Genomic DNA, 26,555 nt, shown 5'->3' with positions numbered 1-26,555 from the left:
AATGTGCTGCTGGCAGCGGTGGTGGAGTCAGATACTTTAGAGACTTTTAAGCAGTTCTTGGATAGGGACATGGAGGATAGTAAAATGTAGGATATCCAGGGTAAATTGATTTTAGTAGAAAAATAGGCCAGCACAACATCGTGGGCCGAAGGGCCTGTACTGTTCCATGTTCTATGTTCTTTTCCAGAATCAGGAAATTTTGGAATGTTAAAGCTAATGCATTCATTATCTCTGCTGCCACCCCCTTTAATACTCAAACCATTGGGCCCTGGTGACTTTATCTGCCTTTAATCCCATCAGTTTACTTAATACCTGCTTCCTAGTTATAGTAATTTCACTAAGTTCCTCTGTAGTCACTGCAGCTTTGGAGAAGAAATTATTATCTTCTACTGGGTAAACAGAGACAAAATATTGGCTTGGGGAGAGGGAACTGGAATAAATAGGGAGAGGGGGGAGGCGGACCGAAGATGGAGAGTAAAGAAGATAGGTGGAGAGAGCATAGGTGGGGAGGTAGGGAGGGGATAGGTCAGTCCAGGGAAGACGGACAGGTCAAGGAGGTGGGATGAGGTTAGTAGGTAGACCTTCCACCCCAACCTTCAGTTCACCTGGGCCATCTCCAGCACATCCCTCACCTTCCTGGACCGCTCAGTCTCCATCTCAGGCAACCACCTTGTAACTGATGTCCATTTCAAGCCCACCGACTCCCACAGCTACCTAGAATACACCTCCTCCCACCCACCCTCCTGCAAAAATTCCATCCCTTATTCCCAATTCCTCCGCCTCCGCCGCATCTGCTCCCACGATAAGACATTCCACTCCCGCACATCCCAGATGTCCAAGTTCTTCAAGGACCGCAACTTTCCCCCTACAGTGATTGAGAATGCCCTTGACTGCGTCTCCCGCATTTCCCGCAACACATCCCTCACACCCCGCCCCCGCCACAACCGCCCAAAGAGGATCCCCCTCGTTCTCACACACCACCCTACCAACCTCCGGATACAACGCATCATCCTCCGACACTTCCGCCATTTACAATCCGACCCCACCACCCAAGACATTTTTCCATCCCCACCCCTGTCTGCTTACCGGAGAGACCACTCTCTCTGTGACTCCCTTGTTCGCTCCACACTGCCCTCCAACCCCACCACACCCGGCACCTTCCCCTGCAACCGCAGGAAATGCTACACTTGTGCCCACACCTCCTCCCTCACCCCTATCCCAGGCCCCAAGATGACATTCCACGTTAAGCAGAGGTTCACCTGCACATCTGCCAATGTGGTATACTGCATCCACTGTACCCGGTGGTGGCTTCCTCTACATTGGGGAAACCAAGCGGAGGCTTGGAGACCGCTTTGCAGAACACCTCCGCTCAGTTCGCAACAAACAACTGCACCTCTCAGTCGCAAACCATTTCCACTCCCCCTCCCATTCTTTAGATGACATGTCCATCATGGGCCTCCTGCAGTGCCACAATGATACCACCCGAAGGTTGCAGGAACAGCAACTCATATTCCGCCTGGGAACCCTGCAGCCTAACGGTATCAATGTGGACTTCACCAGTTTCAAAATCTCCCATTCCCCAACTGCATCCCTAAACCAGCCCAGTTCGTCCCCTCCCCTCGCTGCACCACACAACCAGCCCAGCTCTTCCACCCCACCCACTGCATCCCAAAACCAGTCCAACCTGTCTCTGCCTCCCTAACCGGTTCTTCCTCTCACCCATCCCTTCCTCCCACCCCAAGCCGCACCCCCATCTACCTACTAACCTCATCCCACCTCCTTGACCTGTCTGTCTTCCCTGGACTGACCTATCCCCTCCCTACCTCCCCACCTATACTCTCTCCACCTATCTTCTTTACTCTCCATCTTCAGTCCGCCTCCCACTCTCTCCCTATTTATTCCAGTTCCCTCTCCCCATCCCCCTCTCTGATGAAGGGTCTAGGCCCGAAACGTCAGCTTTTGTGCTCCTGAGATGCTGCTTGGCCTGCTGTGTTCATCCAGCCTCACATTTTATTATCTTGGAATTCTCCAGCATCTGCAGTTCCCATTATCTCTGAAAATATTGGCTTAGTGCCTCTGCCATTTCTGATTTTCCCATTATTACTTCGTCACTTTCATCTTCTAAAGGCCAATGTTTTCTTTCACCATTTTCTTCCTTTTATATTCTCATAGAAGCTTTTGGTATCAGTGCTTATGTTTTCTCCTAATTTCCTTTTGTAGTTCATCTTAACTTTTTTGATTTTGCTCTTAGTAACTCTTTGCTGATGTCTAACGTTATCCCAACCCAACAGAGTGCTACTAACTTTTGCAGTATGAAATGCCCTAGTTTTTGCCTTTATGTTATCCTTGACTTCCTTGTTAAACCAAAGAGATCTTTCACCTTTTGACAATTCCTCTTCCTCTCAGGAATGTACTTTAATTGAAAGGTATAGTAGTATTTAGGGAGATGCTGAATAGACTGGGTTTACTTTCCCTGGAGTGTTGGAGGCTGAGGGGTGACCTTATAGAGGTTTAGCAAATCGTGAGGGGCAAGGATAGGATGAATAGCCAAGGGTTTTTTTTCCCCAGAATAAAGGATTCCAAAACTAGAGAGCATAGGTTTAAGGTAAAAGGGGAAAGATTTAAAAAGGACCTCAGGGCTAACTTTTTCATGCAGAGGGTGATGCGTGTGTGGAATGAACTGTCAGAGTAAGTGGTGGAGGCTGGTACAATTACAACATTTAAAAGGCATCTGGGTGAATATATGAATATGAAGGGTTTAGAGGGATACAGGCCAGACGCTGGCAAATGGGACAAGATTTATTTAGGGTATTTGGTCGGCATGCACGAGTTTCTGTGCTGCACAATTGATGACTCTATCTCCCTAAATATTTGCCAGTGCTTGAGCTCCAGCTATTCACAATACCTGTATATATCATATGGATGAAGTGTGATATTTCCATGTTTAATGATGAGTCAAAAGTAGGTGGGTTTACGAATAATGAGGAGGAAGTAAGGATGTTTCTGAGCGATTTGGCAGATTGAGTGAGTGGGCAGTAGATAACAGATGCAGTACAGTGTGGGTAAGTGTGAAGTTGTCCATTTTGATTAGAGAAACAGAAAGGCAGAGTAGTATTTAAATGATGATAGCTTGGCAAATTATGATGTACAGGCAGATATGGGTATCCATTTATATCAGTCGCTGAAAGCAGTAAGGATAAGAAATGGTATGTTTACCTTTAGTGCAAAAGGACTTGAGTACTCGTATATGTAAATCTTATTACAGCTGTACAGGGCCTAAGTGAGACAACACCTGGAATACTGTGTGTAGTTTTAGTCTCCTTATTTAAGAGATGATTTACTTGCCATAGGGGGAGTGCAGCATATGTTCACCAAACTGATTCTTGGATGGTCGGATTGTTGCAGAAGGAGAGATTGGGTTGACTAGGCTTCTATTCATTAGAGTTTGGAAGAACGACAGGGAGTCTCATTGAAGTTATATGATTCACACAGGGCTGGATGGACCGGATGCAGCGATTATGTTGCTCCCGATCCGTGGAGTCTAGAAGAAGGAGTCACGGTCTACGGCACAGGGTAGAACTGAGAGAAAAAGAAGTTTCTTCACTCAGAGAATGGTGAAGCTGTGAAATTCTCTACCACATAAGGCTGTGGAAGCCATGCCACTGAATATATTAGAAAGAAATAGATATATTTCTCAAAAATAAAGATGACAATGGGCAAGAGAAGGAAGCGTGAATATTGCAGTGAGGTAAGGGATAAGGCTTGGATGTCAGCTGCAGTCATAATGTGCAGGCAGCATGATATTGGCATGCTCTTACCACTGTATAATGCATCTTGTTCCTTGCAACTGCTTTCAGGGCCTATTGAATTTGACTCCCAAGAATTCGCTGGTATTAAGTTTATAGTCTCAGTGCCCTCTATTGGATGTTTTAAGTATAACACTTCGAGTGAACCATGCTTTCAAATAAAAATCTCTTATTAATACCCATCTTTGAGTTGCTTCATGTAACTGTACAGTTGTGTGTGTAATGGAGCTGACTAGCAGTAATCCTGATCACCTCTCCAACATAATCAAAACTTCTACATTGAATGAAATTAAGTTATTTGAGATCTCAAAATCTATCGGAATAACATTTTTAATAGAGTTGCATCCTTCAGGGAGAAATGTGTTGGATCTGTATTGATGTCAAGGTGGCTGATTGATGGAACAAAACTGGACCACTATGCTAAAAAGAAAATGTAATGCCTAAATCAGTTCAAATCCAGCTTTAATCAGGGACTGAGCACCAAGAATTATCTTTGAGACAGGGATGGTTGGCAATGCCAATCGAAGCTGGAACTTTAAATAAAAACTGAAAGAACTCTTGGGTGCTTTAAATCAGAATCAAAGACAGAAATAACTGGAAAAGCTCAGCAAATTTGGCAGCATCTGTGAAGAAAAATCAGAGTTAACATTTCGGGTCTGTTTTCGTTCTGAGGAAGAGTCACAAGACCCAAAACTTTAACTCTGATTTTTGCTTCACAGGTGGTGCCAAATCTGCTGAACTTTGCCAGCAAAGCTGGAATTCTACTTATTCAGTTCTTTCTTGCAACTTAAGTCTATAAGGGGTATAATACCAACTAAATTACAACAGACCACGGCCATCCAGACCACATCAACTATTTACCTGCAAGGGAGAAAAATCGCCCCAATTACATTTCCCATTCTCATAGCCTGTCAATTCTTATTTTTGCCTTTCTTGATAGCTGAAGTAGTTTTTGCCTCAATAACTAATCCTGGAGGTGAATCCCACTGCCTCACAACAGTTTGTGTGAAAGTATTTACTTATTCCCTTCCTAAATTATCATATCTACAGACGTATTCTTGTCCTTTCAGCCACTGGACTCAGTCTACTCCTACCCATTCAGTCTCATCTTTACTATTTCCAATACTTCTTTCCTATTGACCCATATTTTATCAGGCATGACCCACTCTCTTGACGAAGCTGCATGGTCTTATGGTCCAATATGGTTCAGGTGGTGTTAAGTACGTCTGCCTATCCTCCTGTGCAATTGCACGGGAAGGGTGACAACAAGCATAATTAATGTGGTGTGGTGTTAATGAGGCAGAAGCTTTCCAGAGGGATGTCCTTCTGAGACATTACAGAAATGGCGCCATGGATCTCACTTGACGAGAGATTAACTGACTATGGAAAAATTGGTCTGGTTGGACTATGGTGACTTTACCTTTGCCAAGTCTAAGCTTAAACATGTCTAATAATCTTCTGCGCACTACCTTGTCAAAGACTTTTTGAAATCTATGCACACCATATACAATGCATTTCCCCATCTATAAGATTTGCTACTTCTTCAAACAACAGAATAGGTTTCACTTTCCCTTTGTCTAGATTTGCTGCCATTTCTTCCTTAATAAGATACCAAAGTTTTCCTCAGTTGATAAGTAGTTGCCTAGATGAGCCTTTTATAAAACTGGATATTACACTGCCACTCTTCAATGTATTATTTGATATGATTTTATATAATATAAAAATATAATAATTTCTATCCTTGCAGCGGTGCTTGCCTTCAGAGGCTGGAACTTTGACTTCTGTTACTGATTTTACTCTCACCAATCTCAGCATTCAATTCCTCTCTGATTTGATATTTTTTTGGATTTTACCCTGGATTTTTCCATGTTCAGTTAGTCTTTTGTTAAGTGAGATTCAGAATGACCTCTTTCAGGCAATGTACTCATCATTAATTCTACATCTCATTAATTATGCACCCAGGCTCACTGTCACCCTTCCTGTGCAATTGAACAAGTTAGACAAAGGAGAGCCAATGGACATGATCTATTTGGACTTCCAGAAGACCATTGATAAGGTGCCACACAGGAGGCTGCTAAGATACCAGCCCATGGTGGTAGGGACAAGGTTTTGGCCTCGATAGAGGATTGGCTGATTGGTAGAAGACAGACTGTAGGGATATGGCGCTTTTTTTCAGCATAGCAGCGAATACATTGTGGCGCTCAGCAGGGGTCAGTGTTGGGGCCACAACTATTCACATTATACTTTAACGATCTTGACGAAGGAGCTGAAGTCATTGTTGCTACGTTTGCAGATGACACAAAGATAGGTGGAGAGACAGAAAGCATTGAGAAAGTGGGAAGGCTTCAGAAGGACTTGGACAGGCCAGCAGATTGGATAAACAAATGGTAAATGAAATACAATGTGGGAAAGTGTGAGGTTATATACTTATGTAGGAAGAAAAGAAGGGTAGCTTATTTTTTAAATGGGAAAAGCTTCAGGAATCTAAAACACAAAAGGACTTAGGAGTTTTACCTCAGAATTCTATTAAGGTTAACACATAGATTCAGTTGGTAGTTAGGAAGTCAAATTTTAACATTCATTTTGAGAGGTCCAGAAAATAAGAGCAGGGATGTTCCACTGAGGCTGTATAAGGCCCTGGCCAGATCACATTTAGAATATCATGATTTATTTTGGATCCTGTATCTAAGGAAGGACCTGTTGGACTTGAAGGGGGTCTCAAGAGCAGGTTTCCAAGAATGATCCCGGGAATGAAGGTTTTGTCATATGATGAGCAGTTGAGAATTCTGTGTCTATACTTGACGGAACATAGGAGAATGGTGGGGCAACTCATTGAAATTTACAGGACACTGGGATCCCTGGATAAGCTAGACATGAAAAAGACATTCCCAATCATAGGAGAGACCAGGACCAGAGGGCACACCTCAGAATGAAGGGACCGTCCATTTAGAGCAAAGATGAAGAGGAACTTTTTCAACCAGAGAATGGTAGATCCGAGGAACTCATTGCTGCAGAAGGTTGTGGAGAGACCATACTGGTGGTGAGCTTAACTTGAGGATGGCTATGCCTCAAGCAAAGAGAAATGTTGAGAAGTATAGATTTTCATGGTGATCTTAGCCAATAGGATCAAGTGCCTGACAGACTGCGGCCAACCCCCAGAACTAGAATTGGACAAACACCTGACTAAGTGTGACAGCCCTCCCTGATTGACTATAGTCGCCCTTAAGCCTTCTGATGGCTGGTCCCCTTTGACATTATTACCTGGCCAATTGCTTGAAGCACATACAATTCTTTTTGCCACATAAATTGCTGATACATGTTGCAAGTCTAATCTAATTTTAATCTAGTGTCAAGCAGTGAAATGTTCACCCCACCCACCCCCTTTATTTTGTAGTGTTTTGCCACATGACGAGCTGCTCACTCTGGGCAAAAAAAAAGTGTAAGCCACAGTGGCTGGCAGTTTCCAAGTAAGCACAGAGAGCAGAGAAAGCAATCTAATCTCCAAGCACCATAAGAAACATTCTTTGCAAGATACATGAAAACTATATATTCCTGCACATAAAGCAACCTGAGGGAAGCATGCAAGTCTTATATATCCTTGAATGCCAAAGTCATGCATTGAGGTTCCGAAGTGGCATGAGAGTTGGGCTAAGAGCAACCAGCTGAGGCTGGTACTTTGTTGATGATGACTTGTGTTGATGAAGACTCGAGGGGAATGGATCCTTTGTGTTGAACACACATTTAAATGATGGCTGGTTCAAACATGCAGCAACCTGTGGTCACCAGGCACTGACGCTGACTGATATGTTGGAAAAATACGTCACCTCGTTTTTTTTGGGAAAGGATGTGATCTATGTGGACTTCAGTAAGGCATTCAACAAGGTTCCTCACGGTAGACTGGTTAAGCTAGGTTAGATCACATGGAATACAGGGGGAACTAGGCATTTGGGTACAGAACTGGCTCAAAGGTAGAAGACAGAGGGTGGCGGTGGAGGGTTGCTTTCCAGACTGGAAGTCTGTGACCAGCAGTGTGCCACAAGAATCAGTGCTGGGTCCACTGCTTTTTATCATTTATATAAATGGTTTAGATGTGGATGTAGGATGTTTGGTTAGTAAGTTTGGGGATGACACAAAAATTGGATATATAGTAGACAGTGGAGAACGTTAACTCAGAGTACAATGGGATCTTGATCAGATGGGCCAATTGGCTGAGGAATGGCCAATGGACTTTCATTTAGATAAATATAAGATGCTGCATTTTGGAAAGGCAAATCATGGCAGGACTTATACACTTAATTGTAAGGACCAGGGGAATGTGGCTGAACAAAGAGACCTTGGAGTGAAGTTCATAGTTCCATGAAAGTGGAGTTTCAGTTAGATAGGATAGTGAAGAAGGCATTTGGTATGCTTGCTTTTATTGTTCAGTGAATTGAGTATAGGAGGTGGGAGGTTATATTGCAGATGTACAGGACATTGGTTAGGCCACTTTTGGAATACTGTGTTCATTTCTGGTCTCACTGCTATAGGTACGATGTTGTGAGACTTGAAAGGGTTCAGGAAATGTTTACAAGGATGTTGCTAGGGTTGCAAGGTTTGAGCTATAGGGAGAGGCTGAACAGGTTGGAGCTATTTTCCCTGTAGCATGGGAAGCTGAGTGGTCACGTTATAGATGTTTATAGAATCATGAGGGGTGTGGATCGGGTGAATAGACAAGGTCTTCCCCCTGGGGTGGGGGAATACAGAACTAGAGGCCTAGGTATAAGATGAGTGGGGAAAGTTTAACAGGGACCTAAGAGGCAACCTTTTCATGCAGAAGGTAGTGCATGTATAAATGAGTTGCCAGAGGAAGTGGAGGAGGCTGATATAATTACAAGATAATAAAATGTGAGGCTGGATGAACACAGCAGGCCCAGCAGCATCTCAGGAGCACATGCTGCTGGGCCTGCTGTGTTCATCCAGCCTCACATTTTATTATCTTGGATTCTCCAGCATCTGCAGTTCCCATTATCACTGATATAATTACAATATGAGTACGTGAATAGGAAGCATTTGGAGGAATATGGGCCAAAAGCTGGTAAATGGGACTAGACTAATTTAAAGTAATCTGGTCAGCATGGATGAGTTGAGCTGAAGGGTTTGTTTCTGTGTTGTATATCTCTATGACTCTATGACAAAGCAGTTGGAAGTGATACAGAGAAAAGCCAGTGGGCCAAGCAGCATCTCAGGAGCACAAAAGCTGACGTTTCGGGCCTAGACCCTTCATCAGAGAGGGGGATGGGGGGAGGGAACTGGAATAAATAGGGAGAGAGGGGGAGGCGGACCGAAGATGGAGAGTAAAGAAGATAGGTGGAGAGGGTGTAGGTGGGGAGGTAGGGAGGGGATAGGTCAGTCCAGGGAAGACGGACAGGTCAAGGAGGTGGGATGAGGTTAGTAGGTAGCTGGGGGTGCGGCTTGGGGTGGGAGGAAGGGATGGGTGAGAGGAAGAACCGGTTAGGGAGGCAGAGACAGGTTGGACTGGTTTTGGGATGCAGTGGGTGGGGGGGAAGAGCTGGGCTGGTTGTGTGGTGCAGTGGGGGGAGGGGATGAACTGGGCTGGTTGAGGGATGCAGTGGGGGAAGGGGAGATTTTGAAACTGGTGAAGTCCACATTGATACCATATGGCTGCAGGGTTCCCAGGCGGAATATGAGTTGCTGTTCCTGCAACCTTCGGGTGGCATCATTGTGGCACTGCAGGAGGCCCATGATGGACATGTCATCAAGAGAATGGGAGGGGGAGTGGAAATGGTTTGCGACTGGGAGGTGCAGTTGTTTGTTGCGAACTGAGCGGAGGTGTTCTGCAAAGCGGTCCCCAAGCCTCCGCTTGGTTTCCCCAATGTAGAGAAAGCCGCACCGGGTACAGTGGATGCAGTATACCACATTGGCAGATGTGCAGGTGAACCTCTGCTTAATGTGGAATGTCATCTTGGGGCCTGGGATGGGGGTGAGGGAGGAGGTGTGGGGACAAGTGTAGCATTTCCTGCGGTTGCAGGGGAAGGTGCCGGGTGTGGTGGGGTTGGAGGGCAGTGTGGAGCGAACAAGGGAGTCACGGAGAGAGTGGTCTCTCCGGAAAGCAGACAGGGGTGGGGATGGAAAAATGTCAGCAGACAAGGGTGGCGCAGTGGTAGAAGCAGACAAGGGTGGCGCAGTGGTAGTATGGCGTACTGACCTCTACATCGCCGAGGCCAGACGCCAACTCTCCGACACCACCTCCTACCGCCTCCTCGATCATGACCCCACACCCGAGCACCAAACCATCATCTCCAACACCATTCATGACCTCATCACCTCAGGGGACCTCCCACCCACAGCCTCCAACCTCATTGTTCCCCAACCCCGCACGGCCCGTTTCTATCTCCTTCCCAAAATCCACAAACCTGCCTGCCCTGGTCGACCCATCGTCTCAGCCTGCTCCTGCCCCACCGAACTCATCTCCACCTATCTGGACTCCATTTTCTCCCCTTTGGTCCAGGAACTCCCCACCTATGTCCGTGACACCACCCACGCCCTCCACCTCCTCCAGGACTTCCAATTCCCTGGCCCCCAACACCTCATATTCACCATGGACGTCCAGTCCCTGTACACCTGCATTCCGCATGGAGATGGCCTCAAGGCCCTCCGCTTTTTCCTGTCCCGCAGGCCCGACCAGGCCCCCTCCACCGACACTCTCATCCGCCTAGCGGAACTCGTCCTCACACTCAACAACTTCTCTTTTGACTCCTCCCACTTCCTACAGACTAAGGGGGTGGCCATGGGCACCCGCATGGGCCCCAGCTATGCCTGCCTCTTTGTAGGTTACGTGGAACAGTCCATCTTCCGCACCTACACAGGCCCCAAACCCCACCTCTTCCTCCGGTACATTGATGACTGTATCGGCGCCGCCTCTTGCTCCCCAGAGGAGCTCGAACAGTTCATCCACTTCACCAACACCTTCCACCCCAACCTTCAGTTCACCTGGGCCATCTCCAGCACATCCCTCACCTTCCTGGACCTCTCAGTCTCCATCTCAGGCAACCAGCTTGTAACTGATGTCCATTACAAGCCCACCGACTCCCACAGCTACCTAGAATACACCTCCTCCCACCCACCCTCCTGCAAAAATTCCATCCCCTATTCCCAATTCCTCCGCCTCCGCCGCATCTGCTCCCACGATAAGACATTCCACTCCCGCACATCCCAGATGTCCAAGTTCTTTAAGGACCGCAACTTCCCCCCCACGGTGATTGAGAACGCCCTTGACCGCGTCTCCCGCATTTCCCGCGACACATCCCTCACACCCCGCCCCCGCCACAACCGCCCAAAGAGGATCCCCCTCGTTCTCACACACCACCCTACCAACCTCCGGATACAACGCATCATCCTCCGACACTTCCGCCATTTACAATCCGACCCCACCACCCAAGACATTTTTCCATCCCCACCCCTGTCTGCTTTCCGGAGAGACCACTCTCTCCGTGACTCCCTTGTTCGCTCCACACTGCCCTCCAACCCCACCACACCCGGCACCTTCCCCTGCAACCGCAGGAAATGCTACACTTGTCCCCACACCTCCTCCCTCACCCCCATCCCAGGCCCCAAGATGACATTCCACATTAAGCAGAGGTTCACCTGCACATCTGCCAATGTGGTATACTGCATCCACTGTACCCGGTGCGGCTTTCTCTACATTGGGGAAACCAAGCGGAGGCTTGGGGACCGCTTTGCAGAACACCTCCGCTCAGTTCGCAACAAACAACTGCACCTCCCAGTCACAAACCATTTCCACTCCCCCTCCCATTCTCTTGATGACATGTCCATCATGGGCCTCCTGCACTGCCACAATGATGCCACCCGAAGGTTGCAGGAACAGCAACTCATATTCCGCCTGGGAACCCTGCAGCCATATGGTATCAATGTGGACTTCACCAGTTTCAAAATCTCCCCTTCCCCCACTGCATCCCTCAACCAGCCCAGTTCATCCCCTCCCCCCACTGCACCACACAACCAGCCCAGCTCTTCCCCCCCACCCACTGCATCCCAAAACCAGTCCAACCTGTCTCTGCCTCCCTAACCGGTTCTTCCTCTCACCCATCCCTTCCTCCCACCCCAAGCCGCACCCCCAGCTACCTACTAACCTCATCCCACCTCCTTGACCTGTCCGTCTTCCCTGGACTGACCTATCCCCTCCCTACCTCCCTACCTACACCCTCTCCACCTATCTTCTTTACTCTCCATCTTCGGTCCGCCTCCCCCTCTCTCCCTATTTATTCCAGTTCCCTCCCCCCATCCCCCTCTCTGATGAAGGGTCTAGGCCCGAAACATCAGCTTTTGTGCTCCTGAGATGCTGCTTGGCCTGCTGTGTTCATCCAGCCTCACATTTTATTATCTTGGAATCTCCAGCATCTGCAGTTCCCATTATCTCAGAGAAAAGCCAGGTTGGGCTAATAATAAGATGGGAAAACTGGAAACAAGGTCAAAGCCGCTCTGTAATGGGATTCTGAAGTCAATGTTAAAAGCACAAGGGTAAAATTACAAAATGTGTTCTCAATCTCAAAATTTTGTTTTTCACTCATGCTGTTCTGTATTTTTCCAATATTTTCATCATTGCGCCTGCACAAAAGGGAAGGAAGTATCCTGCTGTTTTTAAATTCTAGTTTTCTCACATTCTCCTCAAGCTTTCTCATTGCTATTTTTATAAACTTCTTCAATTTGAAAACCACTCTAAGCCTTTTCGTACTTATGGCAACTTGAAATTGTTGCTAGCTTTCCTTTTTAATGGATTATTTATTTCATTAAGTATTTTTGTACCCCTTATTAATGAATTATTTATTTCATTATGTATTTTTGTACCCCTTATTAATGAATTACTTATTTCATTATGTATTTTTGTACCCCTTATTAATGAATTATTCATTTCATTAAGAATTTTGTAGCACATATTTTAACAATACATAAAGCATCTGAAAGTGATTTGCAAGCACCAAACTTCTTTGAAGTACAGTGACTGGAGTTATCGAGACAAACTATAATCGCTTTTTACACTGAAAAATCCTTCAAAATAGGGATCCAATTGATTAGTTTTGGCAAGAGTGAATCATTCCCTTTTACCTATTTTGTACTGTACATATCCAAGAGCCGTCACTGAAACACACACAAGCCCTGTAATACCTGACGATGGTGAAACTTTCCATTTACAGGAAGTGATACATGAACCATAGAGTACTAGATGGGATGAACTGTTCCCTTTTACTATTGTGAACTTTAAATCACAAATAAATACAAAAGAGACACTGCAGTCATTAGAACTCTGAGCACCATACTCACCTGTTGTACATTAGACGTTTGAAGTCTTGATAGAGTGTGTCCTTGTTCTTATCAATGAAGCCTTCTACTGAGTACCTGAACCCAAACATAAAGCAGTTTTAGTTCAAAAGCCCATTGCTTCTCTTCTCTTAGACATAGACGACAGATAAATACAGGTCCAATAATACGAGCTACCCCCAAGCCCAAAACCTTATTCAAGTATGTATTCGTTTAATATAATCCAGATAGTGAATGTTAGTGGATTTATGTCAAATATAAATATAGAAACAATCTAGAAATATGAAACACAAAAACAGGAAGTTTCTTTAGCAAAATACCACGGGGAAGGAAGCCTGTCATTCTTACTCAGCGCGACCAATATGTGAATACAGACCCACATTACTGTATTCGATTCTTAACTGCCCTCAGAAGAGGTCTAGCAAATCATTCAGTTTGTTAAATATATTCCGATCTTTTAAGAGCATTTTTCGAAAATCTACAGGAAAGGGAAATGGAAATTGTAAGAGATAGATGAAAGGGGAAGAGGAGCATGAAGATAGGGATGACATTAGGATCATGCAGCCCATCAATTTAGAGTCAGAGACCCCGACAGCATGGAGACAGGCCCTTTGGTCCAAACTGGTTCGTGCCGACCAAAATGTCTAAACACGCTAAGACCATTTCCCTTCACTTGGCCCAGCACAAATACAGGCACATTTGTCCAACTTGTCCATGCCGACCAGATATCTTAAATAGATCTACTCCCATTTGCCAGCATTTAGCCCATATCTTCCTGAACCTTTCTTATTCATATACCCATCCACATGCATGGAGCGAAGGTCTTATGAAGAAAGGCTGAGGAACTTGGGTCTGTTCTCATTGGAGAGAAGGAGGCTAAGAGGGGATTTAATAGAGATGTACAAGATGATCAGTGGATTAGATGGGGTGGACAGTGAGAGTCTTTTTCCGAGGATGATGACTTCAGCTTGTACAAGGGGGCACAGCTACACATTGAGGGGTGATGGATTTAAGACAGATGTCAGAGGCAGGTTCTTTACTCAGAGAGTGGTAAGGGGGTGGAATGCCCTGCCTGCCAATGTAGTTAACTCAGCCACATGAGGGGCATTTAAACAGCCCTTGGATAAGCATATGGATGATGATGGGATAGTGTAGGGGAATGGGCTTAGATTAGTTCACAGGTCGGCGCAACATTGAGGGCCGAAGGGCCTGTTCTGCGCTGTGTTGTTCTATGTTCTATGTTCTATGCCTTTTAAAAGTTGTCACTGTACCAGCCTCCATGACTTCCTCTGACAGCTCATTCCATGCATGCATCACCCTCCACATGAAAATGTTACTTCTTAAGTCCCTTTTAAATCTTTTCCCTCTCATCTTAAACCTATGCCCTCCAGTTTTGGGGGAAAGACCTTGTCTGTTCACCCTATCCATACCCCTCAAGATTTTATAAACCTCTAAAAGTCACCCCTCAGCCTCAAATGCTCAGGGAGAAATAGTTCAACCTATTCTGCCTCCCCCTATAGTTGAATCCCTCCAACCCTGGCAAATTCCTTTTAAATGTTTTCTGAGCCCTTTCAAGTTTTGTAGCATCCCTCCCGTAGCAGGGAAACCAGAATTGCACACAGTATTCCAAAAGTGGCCTCACCAATGTTCTGTACAGCTGCATCATGACCTCCCAACTCTTCTGCTTAATTCACTGACCAATAAGAGCAAGCATACCAAACAATTTCTTTGCTATTCCATCTAACTGCGACTCCACTTTCATGGAACTGTGGACTTCACTCCAAGGTCTCTTTGTTCAGCATCACTCCCCAGGACATTACAATTGAGTGTATAAGTCCTGCCATGATTTGCCTTTCCAAAATGCAGCACCTTACATTTATCTAAATTAAAATCCATCTGTCAATCCTTAGCCAATTGACTCATCTGATCAAGATCCTGTTGTACTCTGAGGTAGCCTTTTTCTCTGTCCATGACACCAGCAATTTTAGTGTCATATGCATAGTTATTATCCATACCTTCTAATGTTGACATCTAAATCATTATATAAATGATGAAAAGCAGAGATGAAAATGATGACTCAACAATGATCCATGCGCACTTTGCTGGGCACAGGCCTCCTGTCTGAAAAGCAACTCTCCACCACCATCCTCTGTCTCCTATCTTTAAGCCAATTCTGTATCCAAATGGCTAGTTCTCCCCGTACTCCATGTGATCTAACCGTACTAACCAGTCTACCATGAGGAATATTGTCAAGTGCCTTATTGAAGTCCATATAGGTCACATCCACCGCTCTGCCCTCATCAGTCCTCTCTGTTACTTCTTCAAAAAGCTCAATCAAGTTAGTGAGATTTCCCATACACAAAGCCATGTTGACTATCTCTAATCAGTCCTTGCCTTTCCAAATACATGTAAATCCTGTCCCTCAGGATTCCCTCCAATAATTTGCTCTAAATCATCTAAATCATTAATATATTTTGTAAACAGTTGGAGACATAGATTAGATTCCCTACAGTGTGGAAACAGGCCCTTCGGCCCAACAAGTCCACACCACCGCTTGGAGCAACCCACTCAAACCCATCCCCCTATAACCCACACACCCCTGAACACTACTACGGGCAATTTAGCACAGCACTGATCCCTGCTGTATCCCATTGGAGTCATACAGATTTACAACATGGAAACAGGCCCTTCGGCCAAACTTGTCCATGCCACCTGGTTTTCACAAATAATCTAGCCCTATTTGCCTATGTTTGGTTCATATCCCTCCATATATGTCCCATCCATGCATCTGTCCAACTGTTTCTTAAATGACAAAATTGCACTCGCCTCCACCACTACCGCTGGCAGCCTGTTCCAGATACTTACTATCTTCTCTGTGAAAATATAGCCCCTCTGGACCCTTTTGTATCTCTCTTCTCTCACCTTAAAGGAGATTTAGACACACTGAGAGCTTGGCAGATTTAATACAATGTGGATTCAGAAAAGAAATGGCTGAGAAAAGATTGGCAAGGATGTTGCCAGGATTGCAGGATTGGAGCTATCGGGAGAGGTGATTTTTTTTTCCCTGGAGTGTCGAAGGCTGAGGGGTGATCTTATGGGAGCTTATAAAATTATGAGGGGCATAGATAGGGTGAATAGCCATGATCTTTTATCCTGGAGTAGGGGGGTCTAAAACTAGAGGGCATAGGTTTATGGTGAGATGGTGAAGAATAAAAGGGACCTGAGGGGCAACTTCTTTTACACAGAGCATGGTGCATGTGTGGAACGACTTGCCAGAGGAAGTGGTGGAGGCTGGTACAATTACAATTTTTAAATAGGCATCTGGATGAGTATCTAAATAAGAGTGGTTTAGAGGAATATGGGCCATATGCTGGCAAATGGGACTAGATCAGTTTAGGATATCAAGTCAGCAACAATGAGTTGGATTGAAGGGTCTGTTTCCACACTATGAATCCTATGACCCTATAGAATTATACTTGGAAGTAGTCTTGTACTAGATTATTAGGACTGGCAGACATTTTAGATTGGCCTTACTCTAACTCATTCTATAATTATAATTGACTTAGATTTTTCATGAAAGTTAATGTGAGCTCCAAGATCTTATAAGGTCAACATGTACATTTACGAATGTTTCCCTTTTTATGTAAATATATGGAGACCAATTGCAATCTAGATACTGGACTTAAAAGGCATTTTTCTACAAACAGCCTGTGGTTGGAAATCCCCAGTTCTTTTAGTTTGGTCAATCGTTACAAATAGGAGTAATTGGATTTCTTTACATGGTTTTAAAGATGCTTCTGGTTGTTTGATCCACTGTCTCGCTCTCTCTCTCTCTCTCTCTATTGAATTTTGATTCGCTGTTAGTTTATGAATATAAATTTGGAGTGGAGCGGTGGGAAGGTGAATGTTACAACTTTCTCACGGTGCTTAAAGCTTTCAGTTTGCCACAAACGACATCCATAACAAAGAGTTTTTTAAAGGTAAAAGGAGGGGACCTACGTGACTTGTCCAGCATAATGTTTTATCCTGAAGTGTTTGTTGAACTCCATGTTCTTTTCAGTCGGACACAGCTGCAAACGGCAAACAAAGTGTTAAGTACAGAAACCGCTATCAGATTGAGTAGCCACCAACACAACATGAACTGAGTCTTCTTCTTCGGAGGTCATGGTTTTAGCTTATACTAAATTAACCAGCTTGTTTATAGCTGGCGGTAACAAAATGTGGAGCTGGAGGATCACAGCAGGCCAGGCAGCATCAAGGGAGCAGTAAAGCTGATGCTTTGGGTTGAAGGGCCCAGACCCGAAACAACAGCTTTCCTGTTCCTCTGATGCTGCTTGGCCTGCTGTGCTCATCTAACTCTACACCTTGTTATCTCAGACTCCAGCATCTGCAGTTCTTGCTATCTCAGTGCTTATAGTTAGATTGTTTATGGTTGAATCACATTACTCTCAGATTAGACAAATTGCAGATCAACTGTGGCTCCTGTTTCTCATTGCTATCCCAGTGGCTACCAATGGAGTGCTCAGAAACAAATTTTAGATGAAGACCAGATTGAGTTTAGTTGCGAGCCTTCCTACAGTTGGATATCTTCCTCTCTATCCCACCCAAGCCACACACCATCTGACTTTAAAATATATGTTAATTTTTTCATTCTCATAGTTCAATGTGCTGAAACTCACTAACTAACAGCATCCTGGGACCATTTCCACCATATGGACTGCAGAGGTTCAAGATGAATGCCCACTGTCAGCTTCACAAAGGCAACGAGGGATGGCAAATAGTGCCAGCTTTCCAACTGATGCACTTGTCTTATTGATAAAGGAAAACCTGTCAAAACTGTCTCATTGGGTCAGGGCTGCTTGTTCATGGGGATTGTGTCGCAGCAGCACTCTTCTTTGGACGGGCATTAATGAATGGTGTGATTTCCCTCCAATTTATTATATTAAACAGTGAAACTGGTTAATCTGCCCACATCTGGTAAAGCAGAGATACGAGGTGATATTTAGTGCCAACGGCTAAGGGACAGAGACCCAATGTTTAAAATGATTAATGTTTAGCGATGCAACTTTTGTGAGTATCCTCCTGCACTGCTACATAACTCCAGGTTATGACAGGTTTGGTTACAGGCTGCCTTCCCATTTTATTGGTCAGGCTGTGCCATATGCCACTCACCCAATCTAATGAGTTTCAGGCTTCAGGCATGAAACCAGGAACAGAACTTGTATTATATGGGAGCACTATAAGCTCAAGAAATCCCAAACACTTCACAGCTAAATCAATACTCTAATAAGTGCTTTCTGAGGTGGAGATGATATTGTAATATAGGAAACTCATCGGTTCATTTGCCGATAACAATTTGTCATAAACAGTTCTTGGGGCCCTTCTAAAGTTAATGAGAGACATTTTACAGTGGAAGTAACAGATGCTTAACATAACCATACCAACAGTTTCACTTCCTTTCTGTTGTCAGCTTGCACAGCAGACCAACACAACAATTATGTACCCATTGTCCCCACAGGTAATCCCGCTATAGATTTAATGAGATAAAGATTGGGCATAACCAATTTGCCTTAAAATTCTTATCTTGATTATTTTGAGCTTATGTTAGTCACTGCCTGTTATAAATTTCCTGGCCTCTTGCTGTGCCCAGCTTCTGCTTTTGTCCCACCTTTCTGCTAGTGTAGTGGGCATGTTTGCCCAGCTTTGAGTCCATGGTGTCCACCAATATGGCATCTGTCACCTTCCCAACGTTCATACAGGCCTCATCCAGGATGGCAATGATTCCTTTGTGTGGTTGTTCCACAAGATCCACAATGATTTGATTGTTGAAGTAGTCAATCTGGACAACGAAGAGACAGAAAGGAAAGAAACTTTCAGTAGCCAGATGTTAATCTTTGGGATACTTAATCAGTGCCAAACTATGGAGCTAGGCTGGACATGATAAATAGGAAGCAGCTCAGTGGGCATTGTATATGTAAGCTTTACAACAGTCTTCGGAGGCTATTAGACATTGTTAAGGAATATGGAATCAAGGGGAAGATAGCAAACTGAATTTAAAAATAGATGGAAGAAAACAAGGGATTGAAATTAACTGCAATTTTCTGTGCAGTTTAATGTGTGTAAGAGTGTTCACTAGGATTAATGTTGGCAAAACTTATACACACAGTATATATCAATGATATAGCTATACTAAAACAGGAGAAATGGTTAAGACTTTAGGAGACATGAGGAAATTCCTCCGTGATATTAATAAGGTGAGGGAATGAATTAAAAGAGGCAGAATGAATTCAATGTTAGTAGGTTTATGTAGACACCAACAAGAACAGGTTAACCTAGTTATTGAGAATTCCATGTAGAAACTTAGCTTAGCAACAGGCAGGTAATATTCCGTGACATTTAAGTGGAGATGGTTTGCACATTCTACCCGTGTCTGCATGGGTTTCATCCAGTTTCCTCCCACAGTCCAAAGATGTGCAAGTTAGGTATATCAGCCGTGCTAAATTGCCCATAGTGCCCAGACAGGTTAGATGGGTTAGCAATGGGAAATGCAGGGTTATAGGATTAGGGTACATGGTTTTGGTCTGGGTGGGATGCTCTGGAGGGATAGTGTGGACTTCGAGTGCCGAATGGCCTGATTTCACACTGTAGGGGTTCTATGATTCTATGATAGTCATTCTTCTGTGCAGAGTTATTTGTGAACAGACTTGGCCTCAAGATGAAAACAATGGTGATGATGGGTTGTGTAGGACTGTGGTGAGGTTTGGAATACTGTCTAAAATTTGTACTCTAAATTGAAAGAACAATGTATATGCTTTTGAGACAAAACAGTGAAAGTTCTGAGATGAGAGTGTCATCTTAGGATTGGAGGCTGAATAAATGCATCCACCATGTCTGATATCTAGAAGAACAAGAGGTGCTTGCATTGACTGATACAAGGCTCTGGAGGGATTTGACAGGTTTGCAACTCTAGAACATGGGGGACATAGTCTCTGAATAAGGAGTTGACCAGTGAGAACTAAGATGAGGAGAATATCTTTTACACAAAGGGTTGTTAATGGCTAGAATTCACCAGCCTGGAGTGTTGTCAATGCTCCATCATTGAACATATTCAAGGCTGAGATCAACAGACTCTTGGTCTTCTCAGAGATGAGTTCTCTATTGGGATATAGGGAAGAGAGCTGAGACGGAAGGTGGATCATCATTGTACTAAATGAGAGAGTACATTGGGAAGTTGTAGGACCTTCTCCTGCTCCTATGTTTAATGTTCTTAAGTTCAAGGTCTTTGACAGGCGTATTACAAAGAGCCATTAATGATTACCTTGCCAGAAAGGGTTATTGATGGGTTTCAGAGGAAATTTAATGCCACTGGGAAGCTGAATCTTTGCGCTGGACTCTGGAATGTAAAGTAACCAGGTCCTGCTCAACAAGTAGATGAAACTTACCAGTGCTTAGTTTGGGTAAGTTGCTCACATTTCTGGCTGGTTTATTTTCAGCCAAACCTTTGCATACAATTGGAAATACCTCATAGTTTGATTAAGCCAATCCATGCACAGCCTATCTGCCTTGGCTATGTGTGCTTACGCAGATAATGTGTGTGCAGTCTTATATCAAGTAAACAGATAACAGCAGTGTTGAAATCTCAGACAGTGGTTCAGAGATTTTTACGTAGAGCTGACAAGTGTCAATGTTCCTGATGAGTATCTGACTCCCTAATCTGGTCCCTCAGAAACATTGAAAGGAATTTCCAGACCCTCCTACAACAATGGCTCAGGAAGAAATTCCATTTTTCCAAATACCTGGAGAGATCTGTCTGTGCCCATTTGCTTCAGTGATTGCTTTAAGTTTGTGAACTTGACGTTGCTAACTTGCTGATTCAGAGACTAAAGTTCTTCAAGTGTAAGCCTGCACAATTATGGGCAACTGTGGAGCAGAAACTATGAGCAATGGGGCATCAGATCACTGTCTTCACCTGGATTTCTTTCCCTACCACTCCCCATATTCCTGGTAGATCCAGCGGTCCTTACTGTATGATTGATGAGGGCATTGGGATACTTGATCATTATGGGTCCACCCCAGTTAAAACTGCTTCCAAAGCGGGAAATTAGTATGAGGTACTTGCAATTAGCTTTAACAGCTTAGTGACAGGAGAAAGCCTGATAGCCTTTTGTCTCCCTCCAAAGTTTCAGTGTCTATGAAAATGACCTACTTTCAATATTTGGGAACTTCAAGCTCCCTACACAGGTACTAAAATATAAAGTCGGCATTGTCTTACCAGGCCATTGGGATGCTTTCTCATTAGAGAGAGATGGTTAATGGTGACTTAACCTAAGGGTCACCATGCCTCAGGTGAGGGGAGAGATTGAGAAGGAGAGTCCTTCATGGTAATGTCAGCTGGTGTGGGAATTGAACTCACACTTCTGGTATCAGTCTGCTTTGCAAACCAGCCATGCAAACTAATTGACCCCCTATACAGGTGCTACAGCATTGCTGAAATGTCAATCTACATCATTCTAGGGCTGGTAATGCCATTTGGAGACCGCTTGCAGACTAGCAGTTGGCTAAAAATTCTGCCAGTGTTAAATCAGGAAAATTTCACATTGGAACATAGAATGGGTAGAGATTAAAGACCCCAACCAATATTAACACTAGCATAATGCTTCATAACCTTTCATTAGGGTCACTGTTAACTTTCTCAGCTCTGCATTCTGTTGATAAATTACTTCCCATAGTGCAATGAATTAAGACCGTAAACCATAAGACATAGGAGCAGAAATTAGGCCATTCAGCCCATTGAGTCCGCTCTGCCATTCAAACATGGCTGATAAGTTCATCAACCCCATTCTGGGGCTTTCTCCCCATAACCCTTGATCACCTTGATATAAGACTTGACTTACATGTTGCCACTCGATGCCCTCTCTCTGGTACTCTGCTTGCTCCTGCCTCAGGATCAGCTCAATGAAGAGCTGTTGAAGCTTCTCATTGCAGTAATTTATACAGAACTGTTCAAAACTGCAGGAAGATCATAGCAAACCATTAGAATTTCCTTTCATTTCTTGCATATAAATGTATTTCCGTCTTGGAGATTAATATCTGAGGTCAGCAACATCTCACAAAAGATCACCAGGAGAGGGCAACAATAATCAATTACTCCATGGCCCCATGTTGTTATCCAGCACCAGAGTGGGATTTGAACCCAGAACTTTAGGCTCAGATACTAACCATTGTGTCAGGAGTCTTCCAAGGTGTACCTAAGCGTTTTATAAAAATTTACCATAGTTTGCTTGTTTTTGTACTCTTCTTTGCTCTCAAGGTAACATCTTTGATTATCCATGGGTTACTGAACCATGATTAGTGCCATGATTGTACTGTATGTCTTCAGGGACTGTCTCTGAGCCTACTTCAGCCAGAATGGGGATCAAACCCTGCACTGATATTAATGTGAATCACAAACTAGCCAGCTGAGGTCACCAACTTTCATTTATGCTTTAAGCTTCTGCTTATAGAAGCCATATCGACTTCTCCTGACAACTTCAAAGGTCAGTGCATGTGAACGCCTTAGTCTCTCTGGTCTTGCACTTCCAGTTATTTTCTCCAAACATACATCACCTGACACTTTTCTGTATTAATTTTCATCTGTCACACACCTATACATTTCACCCATCCATGAGCTCTGAAGTTTTTTCTCCCCTCATTCCTGGAACGTGGGTATTGTTGACTAAACCAGCTTGTGTTACCCATCCCCAATTGGCCTTGAGACGGTGGTGACAAATCATCTTCAAGAACCATTATAGTCAATGGCGTTTAAGTGCATTATAATTCCAAGTTTTGTGTCATCTGCAATGTTTGAACTAATAAATCATTTATATAATGCAGGGCTTATATTTCTTGGTATTGTTATAACAAAAAGTTTTATAAGGTGATTATGTTTTATACTGTCTCCTTAATTCACTGTAAAAATAAGAAAACAAAGTGAGTCATGTGGCCGGCTTCAAATTTTGATGGACAACCAGCTGCGTGTTTTGCTTACCATGGAGGCATTTACTGGGAATAAAGTATGAAATGTTTTGGACTGGGTAAAGGAGGTTTCAGGGAGAGACAAAAGGCTGAAGCCAATGTAGTCACCATAGGACTGTAAGCTAGCAGGCATCGTCAGTTTGGTGAATCTGATTTATTGTTGTCACATGTACTGAGATACAGTGAAAAGTGTTGTTTTGTGTGCAATACAGGCAGGTCATACCATACAAAGTGCATCAGAGTAGCAGAACTGAGTGCAAAGTACAGAGTTATAGCCTGAGAAGGTGCAGAGAAAGATAATATTTGAGACGACCATTCAAAAATCTGATAACAGCCGAGAAGAACCTCGACCCGAATCTGTTTGTATGTGTTTTCAAACTTTTATATCTTTTGCTCAATGGAAGAAGGTGGAAGAGAGTACAACCAGGGAGGGAGGGGTCTTTGATTATGTTGATTGCTTTCCTGAGGCAGTGGGAAGTATAGCTAGAGTCAATGGAAGGAAGGCTGGCTTACATGATGGACTGGGCTGTGTTCATGACTGTCTGAAGTTTCTTGCAGTCTTGGGAAGAGCAATTGTCATACCAAGCTGCAATTAATCCAGATAGGATGCTTTCTGTGTTGTATTTATAAATATTGGTAAGATCCTTGTGGCCATGTCAGATTTCCTTAGCCTGTTGAGGAAGTAGAGATATTGTTGTGATTTCTTGAACGTGCATCAACATAGGTGGAGCAGGATAGATTGTTGATGATCATCCCTCTCAGGAACTTGACGCTGTTGACCATCTCCACCTCAGCACCATTAATATAGAAGGGGATGTGCCCTCTACTACGCTTCTGCATGTCAATGGTCAGCAGCTTCATTTTGCTGACGTTGATGGGGAGCCTGTTGTCTTTACACCATGCTGTTAAGCACTCAATCTCTTACCTGTACTCTGTCTCATTGTTGTTTGACATCTAACCTAAAATGGTAGTGTCATCTGCAAACTTGTAAATGGAGTTGGGGTGGAATTTGACCACAGTTGCAAGTGTGTAAGGAGTACAGTAGGGGGCTGAGTACGCATCTTTGTGGGGCAGTGGTATTGAGAATTATAGTGGAGGAGGTATTGTCACCTATTCTTACAGATTGTAGTCATTAAGTAGGAGCCTGATGTAGGTATCTCTCTTATCCAGATGTTCCAGGAATGAGTGTAGGGCCAGGGAGTCTGCTGTGGGCCAGTAGGTGAATTGCAAAGGATCAAGGAAATTTGGTAGGCTAGAGCTGATGTCAGCCATGACTAACCTCTCGAAGGACTTCACAATTCTGGACGTCAGAACCACCGGCTGGTAGTTATTGCGTGCTGCGAGATTTTTCTTTGGGACGAGAATGATAGTGGCCTTCTTGAAGCAAGTGGGGACTTCAGATCATTTGGAAGGAAGGATCATCTTCAATTGAAGAGGTAAATCTCATAGCTGTCTAAAGAATCTGAAAGATTTGCACAGGCAAGACCAAGTAGGAAAGATTGCCAGAGTCAGTCGGTCTAACGGAAAAGGTTAACCAGGATGTTGCCTGGTATGGGGGATTTCAGCTATGAAGAAAGGTTGGATGGACTGGGTTTGTTTTCACTAGAACGCAGGAGGTTGAGAGGCGATCTGATAAAAGTTTTTAATATTGTGAATGGCATGGATAGAGTGGAAATAAGAGGATTTTTCCCAGGGTGAAGGAGTCAATTATTAGGGGACACAGGTCCAGGATTTGGGGGGAGTTTAAAAGAGATGTGCGAGGCAGGATTTTCACACAAAATGTGCTGAGTGCCTAGACTGTGCTGCTGAGGAAGTGGTGAAAGCAGCACAATAATAGCATTGAAGACACACTTTGAAGGGACTGGAGAGATACGGATCCTGTAAGTGAGGACAGTTTCAGTATGGAAGGGCAAAATGTTTTGGTGCAGGTTTGGAGGGCCGAAGAGCCTGTGTTTGTGCTGTATTGTTCTTAGTTTGTCGTCTTTCTTTCTTCTAAAGGAAGTGATTTTTTTTAAAAAAACTGATTACTTGACGTTATAATATGATGAAATAGGAAGTTGGGTGTGGCTGTGGACTGTTTCCTAAGAAGACTGTGATCCTGTGGAAAACATATTGTAGCAATATATAAAAAATGCAGTGCTGGATTATCAGTGGTGGTCAAGCATTATTAAGGGCTAACTTTTCTGTTGTTTAGAGAATTGATTGCTGATTAGGTAGTACTTAGTTAAAGTTATTTTCAGTTGGTTAGCTACAGTAAAACTCTTAAAAAGTGAAATTACATCATACAATTCTTTTATGTTGGGCACTGGCATTCAATGTGTACAGTTACTGGTCTCCAAAAGGATGGTAAAATAACTTCATGATCTGTCCAAAACACTTAATGTGCCTCCTAATTAACTATCATCGACAAACCTGAATAATACAACTCCCTATTTCATTTTTAAAGTAATTAATATATTTTAAGAAAAGCTGATTTCCTCCAATACAGATTTTTGGGAGTACCACTTATCACATCGGACCAATTACAGAATGTGATGTTTATCTTTATTCTCTATCAGGTATCTCCTAGCCAATTACAAATCTACATCACAAGTTTGACTCCAATATCATGGACAACTATCACTACTGTTCTTTCATGCAGAACGTTTTCAAATCCATTTTGGAAATCGGTATAGACAACGTTCATTGACACTCTTTTATTCACTGGTAACATTTCTTAAATCCTCAGAAATCCAGGCAGATTCTCCTTGCTCAACCTGGCTAAGTCCTCCACCACAGATTCCTGTAACTTCCCCACAATTAACGTTAGAATGACAGGCCTGTAGTTTTCTGATTCCTCTCTGTGCCTCTTTAAGGAATTTATAAGATTGTCCAATTCAAAGACACAGGTTTTGAATGTAGATAGAAACTTGGTCACCTATGTCTTTTCATTCCTTGGAATGGAAGTTTATCTTAAATTTGATTATTTTCTTCATCAGCAAGTTTTTCTTTTACTGTTGTTCACTTTCCTCCGCATGGCTTACACCAATGATTTTTGGGTTCTTCCTGCAATGTGAAAATGAATACAATCTATTCATTTTAAAATTTTTATTTAATTTACTAACTTGGGAATAAGCAGGAAAAAACAGCATCTGAGGTATCAATGTTTTGCAAAGATACAAATGCCAGTTAAGGGTTTGGGATTGAAAAGAGATGACTATGGGCACAACAAACAAAGATTCTAGAGATGAGTGAATTGCTGGTAACTTATTTGATTTGGAGTAAAATATCTAGAATCAGATCAATAATTATTTTTGTGGAGACTGTATAATAGAATCTCAATGACTCAATGTGACATAAGGAGAATTGCCACAAATGAAAACTTATAGATAAATGATCAATTTTTTATGCCTTATTTTA

The 26,555-nt window shown here is 43.6% G+C and overlaps 1 protein-coding gene across 1 annotated transcript in view; it reads right to left on the bottom strand.

The window, feature by feature from the left end:
• The window catches only part of LOC125451822 (unconventional myosin-Id-like), a 136,208-nt gene that overhangs the window by 71,276 nt on the left and 38,377 nt on the right, over positions 1 to 26,555 (bottom strand). The window contains exons 10-13 of the mRNA XM_048529446.2: positions 22,037 to 22,151; positions 18,811 to 18,981; positions 17,142 to 17,212; positions 13,146 to 13,220 (exon numbers count right to left, since the gene is read on the bottom strand). Of these exons, the coding sequence (XP_048385403.1) occupies positions 13,146 to 13,220; positions 17,142 to 17,212; positions 18,811 to 18,981; positions 22,037 to 22,151 (432 nt within the window). The remainder of the gene's footprint in view (positions 1 to 13,145; positions 13,221 to 17,141; positions 17,213 to 18,810; positions 18,982 to 22,036; positions 22,152 to 26,555) is intronic.

This window comes from Stegostoma tigrinum, chromosome 5 (assembly GCF_030684315.1).
Source record: "Stegostoma tigrinum isolate sSteTig4 chromosome 5, sSteTig4.hap1, whole genome shotgun sequence".
In the NCBI taxonomy this organism is placed as follows: domain Eukaryota; kingdom Metazoa; phylum Chordata; class Chondrichthyes; order Orectolobiformes; family Stegostomatidae; genus Stegostoma; species Stegostoma tigrinum.
This window is presented reverse-complemented; position numbering and strand designations above follow the sequence as displayed.